This window comes from Diadema antillarum, unplaced genomic scaffold, assembly GCF_040938485.1.
Source record: "Diadema antillarum isolate AM-2024a unplaced genomic scaffold, OU_Dant_1.0 scf00000135, whole genome shotgun sequence".
Lineage (NCBI taxonomy): Eukaryota > Metazoa > Echinodermata > Echinoidea > Diadematoida > Diadematidae > Diadema > Diadema antillarum.
The window spans coordinates 2,182,370-2,193,891 of NW_027271024.1; the positions used below are offsets into that span (position 1 = coordinate 2,182,370).

General features: G+C 38.1%; 1 protein-coding gene across 1 annotated transcript; it reads left to right on the plus strand.

Annotated features, from left to right (window-relative positions):
- Window positions 1-225: 225 nt before the first annotated feature.
- Window positions 226-6,860, plus strand: LOC139720942 (uncharacterized). The gene is made up of 4 exons (XM_071632273.1): window positions 226-286; window positions 686-1,890; window positions 5,890-6,079; window positions 6,838-6,860. Exons 1-4 carry the CDS (start codon window positions 226-228, stop codon window positions 6,858-6,860), a joined length of 1,479 nt encoding a protein of 492 aa, XP_071488374.1.
- The last annotated feature ends 4,662 nt before the right edge of the window (window positions 6,861-11,522 follow it).

Below are 11,522 nucleotides of genomic sequence, written 5' to 3' on the forward strand. Positions count from 1 at the left end.
TCAAGCTCGAAGTATTTTTCACTGATCCTGTCACTGCTCAGTGCTATTGTTAATCTACTGAGTACCAGCTGTATGTCATTCACAATGAAGCCAGTCACCTCTATAGCCTTTGTACTTACTGTGATCCTGTTGTGTTATTGCTGTCAAGGGTACTGCCTAGATGCATGTACGCCTAGTATCTGCCTTCATAATGTTAGTGCACATTATGCACAAGCCTATCCATTAATGGGGAAATACGTTGGTACCCCTGTACGCTATTACGCCAACTCAGAGGCCACTTTTCAGAGTTTGTTATTGATATCTGGAGATATAAATCCCAATCCTGGCCCTGAGAGTGGTGGACTGCATTTGTCGACAATCGAAAACTCATCGAATTCTAGACATTCATTATCATATGATACACAAACCCTTCGCTCGTTTAATTCAAGCCATTTTTCAACTAGATGGCGCAATGATAACCCCACTGCCTGGAATCGGATTGTCTCTCTCGGTATTAACAGAAGGCGGAGGACACATAGGGGAAAACGAGGTGGTCATTTTTGCTTTGATAACAATTTGAAGTTAGGTGTTTTAAATGCCCGTTCCCTACGTAATAAATCTTCGGTATTCCAAGATTTTGTTACCGATCACCGTTTAGATTTCACATGTATCTGCGAAACCTGGTTGTCCTCGTCTGATGATGCAGCTATTGCCGATCTTCGTCCGAGCGGCTATACCTTCCATCACTGTCCAAGGGTCTCCAAGCGCGGAGGCGGAGTTGGGTTTCTCTACAAGGACAATCTTCAAGTTGTCATAAACCCATCACGGAAATACACTACCTTCGAGTCAATGCATGGAACTGTTTCGTATGCACACTCCTGTGTGGACATCGTCGTTGTGTATAGACCTCCTGGAAATCACTCTTTCTCAACATTTCTCGACGAGTTCTCACAGTTTCTTGATGAGACTATGTACAGACCATCACCTTTGGTGATCACGGGGGATCTGAACATCCACTTTGACAATACTTCATCCCCAATTACGCTGAGGTTCAATGATCTCATCAGTGGCCATGGCATTTCCCAGCTCGTCTCATCTCCTACCCATGATAAGGATCATATTCTGGATGTCATCATGGTGCGAAACTCTGACAATGTTCTCTACTCCAGCTCCAAGGTCTTTTCCGGTATCTCAGACCATTCTGCAGTTTCCTGCTTGCTCAAGTTTGTAAAGCCTTCTCGTGTTATGTCTGAATTCACCTGCCGCAATATCAAGAAAATCAACAGGACAGCATTCGCCGAGGATATTGTCAGCTGCAAACTGATGTCTTCCCCAACTGACAGTGTGGACTGCGTTGTGGAAAATTACAACTCAGCGCTCAGCAGACTCCTCAATATACATGCTCCTGTAAAGACTCGAAAGATCAGGAAACGCACTGACTGTCCTTGGTACAACTCTGACATTGCAGCGGCGAAGCGGAAACGTAGGAGACTCGAGCGCAAATGGCTTTCCAACGGTAAAAGTGAAATTGACAGGAAATTATTGTGTGCTCAGAAGAATGTGGTAAACTCCCTGCTGAAGAAGGCCAAACGATCTTATTACGTGGGCCTCATCGAAGACTGTGGCGAAGATTCCAAACGGCTCTTCTCCGTTGCCAACCGCCTTCTCAATCGAAAGCAATCTTCACCATTACCGTCCCACACGGACAGTTCTGCAGTGGCCGAGACTTTCATCGATTACTTTCGGAAAAAGGTAGAGACTATCAGTAACAGTCTCTGTCCAGACGAATCGGCGCAGGAGCCCCTCACGACAGCTTCCCTTGAAACCCTGAAGCCCACTGATCCCGACGAGGTCCAAGCTCTTCTTCGCAGATTACCTCCCAAGTCATGTTCTTTAGATCCAGTCCCCACTGTATTGATAAAAGATTGTTCATCCATTTTCGCTCCTATTATTTCAATGATTGTGAACCTAAGTATTGATCAGTGTTACGTCCCCTCATGTTTGAAATCTGCATACATAACACCTCTTTTGAAAAAACCTTCCTTAGACCCAGATTCACTCCAAAATTACCGCCCCGTGTGTAACCTTCCATTTTTGTTTAAAATTTTGGAAAGGATTGTTTTCTCCAGACTTACAGATTATCTCTTGGTTAATACTTTATTTGATCCTTTTCAATCCGCATATCGTCCTTACCATAGCGTAGAAACCCTTCTCCTCAATGTGTCGAATTTCATCCTACAGGAAATGGATCGTGGAAATGTCACTGCTTTGATTTTACTTGATTTGTCCTCCGCCTTCGATACTGTTAATCATGCAATTTTGTTAAACACCCTCCAATCTCTTGGTGTAAAAGGTCAGGCATACGAATGGTTTAAATCTTACCTTTCATGCCATTCACAGGCAGTGTATGTCAACAGCTGTAAATCAAATGCTATGCCTCTCAAATGCGGTGTTCCACAGGGCTCTGTGGGCGGGCCCACCTTGTTTTCCATCTATCTTATTAGCCTGGGACACATATTGCGCCAGCACAAAATTAATTATCACATATACGCTGACGACATTCAATTGTATTTGTCTTTCAAACCTAACCAGGCCGATGCCTTACATGCTTTGAGTCAGCTTGAGAATGCAATGAACGATGTTTATTCATGGCTGAACTCACATTCTTTGAAATTGAATACGGATAAATCTGAGTTTTTAATGTTTGGTTCGAAGACACAATTAGGTAAACTTGACATTAATTTCATCTCTTTTTCCGGCATGTCAATTAGTGTGTCCCAAACCTGTCGCAACCTGGGTGTAATGCTAGATTGTAATATGACTATGTCTCATCAAGTTTCTAGCATTTGTAGATCTGTAAGATACCAACTTCGTAATATCGGCTTCATTAGAAAATATTTGAACCGCTCTTCTACCGAAAAATTAGTCCATGCCTTGATATCCTCTAGGCTCGATTTTGGAAACTCTGTCTTATTTAACTTACCACAAACTCAGCTCTCCATGCTACAGAGGCTTCAAAATGCGGCAGCACGCATCATCACACTATCCAAGAAGCACACTCACATCACCCCTATTTTGAGATCACTTCATTGGTTACCAGTCAAAGATCGCATTATTTTTAAGATTTTACTTTTGACTTTTCATTGCATTCAGGGCGCTGCTCCTCAGTATAACATTGACTTACTCCATAATTACATCCCTGCTAGATCTTTACGCTCATCCAACTCCGGTTCTCTGATAATTCCAAGATTCACTACAATATGGGGCACACGTGCCTTTGGCCATGCTGCTCCCACCTTATGGAATAACTTACCTTCAGCCGTTAAAAATTGTTCTTCATCAGACTCCTTTAAAAGCAGTCTAAAAACTCACTTGTTTAAAGCCTCAATTTGATTACTCATTACATGTACTTGATATTTGTATGTCTTTTACTTCGTCACTTTCTCTTCCTTCCGCGCCTAGAGCACTCTGCAGAGTGGATTTGGCGCTATATAAATCATATCAATTATTATTATTATTATTAAAAACATACCTCTCATGCGCTACAAAACCCTCAAAGAAAAACAAAAACACTCCTTCGAACATGTCTCTCACACAGGTTGAATCTTCCTGAACTTTTCCAAGGCCTTCAAAACTATCAAGTATAAATTACAAGTATACTATACCTATTGTATACGTGCTATGGATATGGCATTTACATTGGTTCAGGGGTTACATGATTTAAAGACAATCGTAGGCCTATGTGCATTTGAATAATAACAAACGTGATCTGACGAATATGTTGTGGAATTCCAACTACAATCTTCATACGTGTAGACCATGCAATCAAGTTACAGGGACTGTACAGTACTGGTTGAGGTAGGGATTCATGTTTTGAACATTCCTAAGTGAGATAATGAAAAGCCTCCTATGAAATCTGAAAGAGCATGTAATTTTAAGAAGGATTCAACATTTATTCGATGAAAATTGGTTTTCAAATGGCTGAGATATCCCAAAAAGTGCTAATAATAAAAGGCGACATGTCCCAACTTTATTAGTATCTCTTTGTTTCACGTTGTTTTTGGATATCTCAGCCATTTCAAAACCGATTTTCATCGAATAAACTTTTGATACCCCCTTAGAACCGCATGCTCTTTGACATCTCATAGAGTGGTTTCTGAATATCTCATAAAACGTTAAAAGCTAAATCTTCACCTCCACCACAACTGTACACACCCTTTAAGGCTGCAAAAAGAACTAAAAAGAACGAATATTATTTTGACACTGTAATGATGTAAGATGTTGATAATCAAGGAAACGAAAGAATATGCGAAAACGATGAAAGAAACAAAATTTAGAGAGAGAGAAAAAAATGACTTAATTGGTATAAACCTGTCTAAGCAATGTAAGGATTTGTATTTCTAAATGTATGACTAAAGGTGACAGAGAAGGGCTGCCATATGTTTTCCACGTTTGTGTTGTTTTATCATGTCTGTTAATTTCCCGTCGTTAATACGCATTGATAAGCTGATGATTGATCCACCTCCACTATCACTCTACTGTATTTTCTTTTTTAATATAATATGTCACCACAAGTAAGGCTCATGTGGGGATTGAGTTGGATTGGAGGTCATAAATAAAAAAAGAATAATATGTCTATTCGATTTTCCTTGTTGTCGTTTCGTCCCATCACCTGAGAAAGAGAGATAGAGAAGACCGAATATTACCAGTGAGTTTCTGCAGGGAGCCCTTCAGGGGTTCAGTAACGGTCATTAATTTTGATATCTCGTTACAATTCAAAACCTTCAGGTTAGATTAAAGCGGTGACTCTGGCGTTACCTTTCCGGTAATGAAATCATGACATTTCCTCGTAAATTAAAGTTTTTCTCCGGCTCCATTGGTCAAGAGGTGACTGTCAAAATTTGATTGGAAGGCAGACAGGGCAAATTGTTCACGTGACCCGTAATCATTCTTTTTAAAGATGTTAATATCTAACCTAAAAAAAAAACCCAAACACGAACCTAAACAAAGAACAATAACAACAAATGCAACAATAACGGCAAAACAAATAGGCGACCTCATCATTTGCGGTTCTTTCTTAGAGGTAATAAAGGAAAGCGGATGATGTAAAATGAGTTGAATTTCTCCCCTTCTCCAGAGGATTCCGCTGTGATTGTAGTTGTAACCAAGACAACTGTCGACAGTTTATTCCACCTGCTGGGAAATATAAACGGTAAGTGCAATTTTCATTTACGGTATCATCACTGCGTTTGATATTCTTTAGCATGTTCATTGAAAGAAAATACAATAACTGTGTAAGATACAGTCCGTGGTGAATGGAAGATTTTCATTCATGAACAGTTCAATACCATATTTTATAGAGAAAACGATCGATTTTAGCAACTTATATCAAGGACGTCATTTTTGTATTCATCTACGTCCATAACACCATTATAATAGCAGATGATGATTAAATCTTGTCAAACTCCGTTGGAAAGTAAAATGCATGTTTGTAGTTACAAGAACGAAAATCATCTTAATTTCTAATTCGACTCCTTGTTTAATACAGTGTACTAAATAAATCGTGACTCTGAATGTGTCATGAAACCATGCATACACGTTATTACTTCAAACATTTTGCATGAATTGGCTGGAAAAATAACAAACAAGAAACAACTGCATTTCCTTTATGTTCATGTATTAATAATGATATGTCTATATGTACAAATATATATATATATATATATATCTAAATATATATGTATACATATATTATATATATATATATATACATATATATATATATATATATATATTCTATACACAAACACACACATTTATAGATACATATCATAGAACCCTATACGTAGAATGCGTAATGTCTGAGATATTGTAGCAATTATCTCTATCTTGTCTATAATTTGTTCACAGAACCAAACCAACATGCTATCTAAGGTATTCTGCGTCTTCATGGCTCTCATGGTGGTCACCATGGCGCTCGAGCTCGACCTAACCGACGAGGATATTGCGGCCGTAGTCGAGTTTTTGAAGCGCGACCCAGCACAGCAGGAAGAATTCTTCCTGGACGAGAAGAGGGGAGCAAAGATGAGGAAACTTAAGGGTATGTCACAATCTCAACCAATTTTAGGGGCGGATCCAGGAATAGAAAAAAAGAAAGGGGGGGGGGGGGCGCCTTTGCAAAATCAAAAGAGAGCGCAAGCACCCCCCTTTTATTCTTTTTATCAAGATTTGACTAAAGATACAGAGGGGGCGCGCACCCGGTGTGCCCCCTCTGGATCCGTCACTGAATTATAAGAAATTTTCACGTGATTTTTAGACTTTTGCATTGAACATCAATCAATTGAGTGTACTGGATACCGAGTTTCAGAATTTATACTGATTGTGATGAGGAATATGACCGTTTTCCAAATTTGTAACAAATCACAATGAACGAGGATGATGACATCACAGCAGCTTCACACAAAATGCGTGATTGGATGCTCAGGGAAGCAAAGAAGAAGAAGAAGAAAAAAAGAAGTAGAAGAAGACAGAAGAAGAAGAAATAAAAAGCATGAATAAATTCTACACAGGTGAATTTTTTTACGCAAGTAGTGTTTTAATTGTATTACAATTCTACAGTACAGTACAGGAATATGTAAGCCTCGTATGTCATCATGATACTTGTTCATTGTTATATGTTTAGTATTTTTTTATCATATTGGTTTATCTGCTCAATGAAAACAATAAATATCACAAATACAAACATGACACTATCGGTTGTATCGATGTATAACCTGATATGAAACAATATAAATCGTCTGGAATTTCGGTAGCAATTCTCTCTTAAATAGTCCTGCCTTTATGGAAATCTTTGCACAGTATGGGTGCACATCACGAGCTGAGCCCCCACAAGAGTTATACAGTTTTTCAACGAAATCAGTAGACCTCAATGTTTCCTTCACCGTCTCTTTGAACAAGTGACAAACATGAAAATAGACTTCTTTACTTGACCAAGATTAATGGTAACAATCATGAGCTGCTCCATAGCCCCTGGATGATTTCTGCACATTTTGTCCTTGTTATATTTTTCTTGTTGGTAATACAATAGCGGTGTTCATTTATATATACATTTTGTAATCATAATCATTATAGGAATATGGAACTTGGAACTATTTGTATGATTATGATGATGATGATGTAGAAAAAAACAACCAACAAATCAATAATCATATCACATGAAACTCATCCAGTGCAGTGCGGATCCAGGAATTCCACAAAGAGGGGGCGACTTTACAAACTTAAAGGGGGCGCACGCACCCCATTTTTAAATTTTTATTTCTTTTCTTTAAAAAAAAGGGGGGCGCCCGATGCTCCCCCCCCCCCCCCCGATCCGCTACTGCAGCGGAGGTAGATTCTATTTATAGTCCATGGGCCAGGCCAGATATTGGTACCATCTGAGGTGGCAATACCTTTTTGGTGTCATTTTGTTTGTCGGGCATAGATATGCTTATCAAGCTATGATAGCATTTCAAAATGAGTAGCTTAGTTATAGTAAATGAATTTCAAATCAATTTGGTCTCGTTGTTATATCCCTGTACTTCTGAATCGAGACCAACCGCTATACAAAGAAGAGCACTGTCTTCTTTATGTTCACAGGTGTTCTCTTGTAAACGCGGTGCGCTTAGTCTTTATTCAAGGCAGCAAAGGGAATATCCAAGGGTTATGATGTCCACAGCGCTTAGTCTAATAATCAAGACTGCGAAGGGAATATCCAAAGCTTATAATACAGTGTATATCCCTTTATCTAAAAACAACAACAACAAAAAAGCAATTTCTAGTGAATTCTAGCGTATTTTTCAATTATTTATCATTTTCCGGTGAAAACGCTATGGTGAAAACGCTAATACCACGCCAATGTCGCTTATTTCCATCCAACAATGAAAGATTATGCAAAAACAATGTACCGGTACACTACAATATATTATGATTAATAATGTTGTAAATGAACAGAGTGATTTTTGTTTAAAACTGATGTATTTGTTGAGAGGGTGGTATAAAAACAGTATAGATAATCCCTTTTATTAGGAACTTTAAATATGATTAACGGTACATTGGTCTAGATAAAGACTAAGCGCACCGCGTGACAGCTGTGGACATCATAACCCTTTGAATATTCCCTTCGCTGCCTTGCAAAAAGACTAAATGGCACCGCGTTTACAACAGAACACCTGTGGACATACAGAAGGCAGTGCTCTTCTTTGTATAGCGGTTTAGTTTCGATTCAGAAGTATAGGGATATAAAAACGAGACCAAATTGGTTAAAAATTCATTTATTATGACTAAGCTACTCATTTGGAAATGCTATCATAGCTTGATAAGCATATCTATGTCCGACAAACAAAATGACACCAAAAAGGTTTTGCTACCTCGGGTGGTACCAACAACCCATTTTTCGGCTCTTGGCCCATGGACTATAAATTTGTTTGGTGATTTGTTTTATATGATTAGCTTGCAACCACGCCCCGGGCTGCTGGTGTACGCGGAGGGGTAACCATGTCGTCTATTGCCAAGGTAACGTTTCTGTTCTTTGATGGCTACGATGTCAGTTTAATGTATGACAACATTGTTTATCAACCAAAGTCAGTCACATTTTGCGCAAAGTATGTAATGTAAAACATTGAAGGCGGAAGCTGTTTGCTTTTGCAGGCTTGATTCTCACTTATTGCGGGTATTTTCTTTCTTTTACAAATTGCAATTATTCTTTGAATTAAGGAATAAATAAGAGAAATATCAAGAAAGAAAACAACCTTATGAGTATCGGAGTTTCGTGATAACATTGTTTGTTGAAACGGGATTGCACTGCACAGCAAATGAAGCTCAACTGAGAGGAAAAGAGAGAGTTAAGTTACACTGCAAAAAGTCCGGTGTTAAATAGTGAACACCGAGCTGGTGTTAAATTTTCGGTGCTCATTTATGGTGTTAAATTAACACCTCCGGGTGTCATTTCCAAATTTTAAACTGTTTTTTGAAGAGTTTCTTAGTAACTGCACTTCTTGTTGATTTTTAATTTAAACAAGACGATCAAGAATTTTACATCAAAATACTAGATTTTTGAAAAAATGTGAAAATAAATTTACATCAAAGTAACACCAGCTGGTGTGGTCTCTTATTGAAGCTGGACGGGTGTTAAACCACTGATATTAACACCAACAAATATCAAATCAACACCATGTGGTGTCATTTTTAAATTAACACCAGGTACAGTGTCAAATTAACACCACGAAGTGTCAGGTGAACACTTTTCAACACCATCACAGTGCATTTTCAACACCTGTGGGTGTGGTCCTTTATTGAAGTTTGATCGGTGTTAGATTTAACACCCGTGGTGTTAAATCTAACACCGATGTTTTTACAGTGTACTTGTTCGAGTAATTCTTACGCATATTGGATGAAAAAGAAGCATCCCCCCCCCCCCAAAAAAAGAAGAAAAGCAGCAGCAAAAAAAAAAAAAAAGAAAGAACTGTTTATCTAACTGGATAGATTCGGCTTGTTTATTTGTTCGTAGGCAGATGATTCCGTCTAATTCTAACGTGTTTAAAAGTGTGATCATGAGATGGATTTATGTGTGATTTTCCTCTTTGCATCGACGAGGTTCTTTATTATCAGTTGTACAACCTCTTAGTTACATTCATCAAACTCAAGAAAATAAACAGAAAAAAATCTCATTATTTTTTCAGGTGCTGGTGCCGGCGTAATCTAAGATCTATCACCTGCTGGAAACTGGAGGCTACTTTTTTAGTCATGGCTGAATGAATCATTAACACCTACCTACCAAAAGAAGAAGAGCAAAAGTGACTTTCTGTTTTCGTTTCTTAGATATTTTTGAAAACATAGACTCTTGGCACTGTAGTTGTTATGGTAACATTATGTGACGACACTTGCACTGACAAGTCTGACGTATAGTCACTGATCACCTCTTGTTAAAGTAGGACTTTATTTTTCTTTAATTCTCAAAACCCAGTAAGCTTTCCAATGATTTTGTCATGTACAGGCCACTGTAGAAATGACGAGAAATCAGGCGTGAACATTCAATACAGTTTGAGAAAGTCGGTCTTGACTTTTAAACGCACCTAAATATTCAGTTTAGATTTCGCAATTAGGGCCGGAGAGGTGATGTTCTCTTATATTCTATTGATATCAAAAATACATATCTTATTATTACTTTGCGAATGAATAATGTCACTTTGTAGTTTTCTAGGCTTCAGTAAATGAGACATTATCAAGGTAACGTAATTGATTTGCTGCACATGATGGGAAAGTGGCATTTGCTCTTTGGAAAAGGGTTTTTCGAATAAATTAGAAGAGTATTGATGCATTAATCGGTGAAGTATTTCATGAGGCTTCATTGAAGTGGTGGTACGTACATCCGGAGAGAAGTAGAAGAGAGAGAGAGAGAGAGAGAGAGAGAGAGAGAAAGAGTCCAAAATATAACAAACCAAATAGCCAAGTTTGTCTATATTGTCCTTGTTGACTATGTTTTGTTTTATTGTTCTTTGAAAAACTGCGGAGTAACACTGGTGAAGTTCTGTAATTTTTTTTTCTCTCTGTCGCCAATTTATTCTTAATGGTGAGTACACACCTTTTATAGGTATGAGAATCTGTAGTCCTGTCTGTGTGGGTGTGTGTGTGTGTGTGTGTGTGTGCGCGCGGGCGCGTTTGTATGCTTTTTATTGTCTTTTTGATATAGCTTGTATCTTGTTTAAGGAGCAAATATTATTTGGAGCAAAGTTGGCACTCATTATATATATATGTATGTATGTATATATACATATATATATATATATATATATATATATATATATATATATATAAAAGGATATGAATATAATTGTATGTATGCATAACATACATATTATATACGTACTCCACTAATAATATTCAGGATCAATCTCGAAAGCGCTAAACGCATAGTACTATAATGTCGGTTTTCTATATTGAACTCATTCATGTGTTTTGTTATCACCAGAATGGGAAAACTCACGCGTCTTTGATACAAGGACAATAATCTTACAGAAAATGCTTACATGATGTATCAACCAGCTGTATTTAATCTATTATCCCGACGAACAGCATTAAACAGAAAGACATTGTATCCACAGTCGTAATGAAAGCTACTTTGTCCACTGATTCGACACGCACAAGCACCAAACATGGAACATACACTTCACACGCAAACACAAGGCACACACAACATACAGAAACACGTGTACATGCACAAACAGACACACAACCAAAATCAGTCAAGCGCAAGCAAACGAACTGCACGTACAATTTTAGCTGCCATAATTTCTATCGAGAATGAGACACAGATTCCAGAGGAATAATATTCTCAAGATCTAGTTTATTCGCACTCTTTGTATACCGCGGTACATCTTATACTTGCAAGTTTTCGAGATGTCATCAATGCACTGCTTCCGGAAGAGTTCATAAAACTATTGCAAAATATTCCTGATATCGTGTCCTGATTACGTCATCGTTGCTGATGATCGGGAAAGTCCAAAGGT

Excerpts from the sequence above, each read along its gene's own strand:
- LOC139720942 (XM_071632273.1), top strand. The coding sequence starts at position 226 with ATGGGGAAATACGTTGGTACCCCTGTACGCTATTACGCCAACTCAGAG. Across the intron at positions 1,891-5,889 it reads CTTTAGATCCAGTCCCCACT|AACCAAACCAACATGCTATC; the intron begins GTATTGATAAAA and ends ATTTGTTCACAG. Across the intron at positions 6,080-6,837 it reads AAAGATGAGGAAACTTAAGG|TATGGGTGCACATCACGAGC; the intron begins GTATGTCACAAT and ends ATCTTTGCACAG.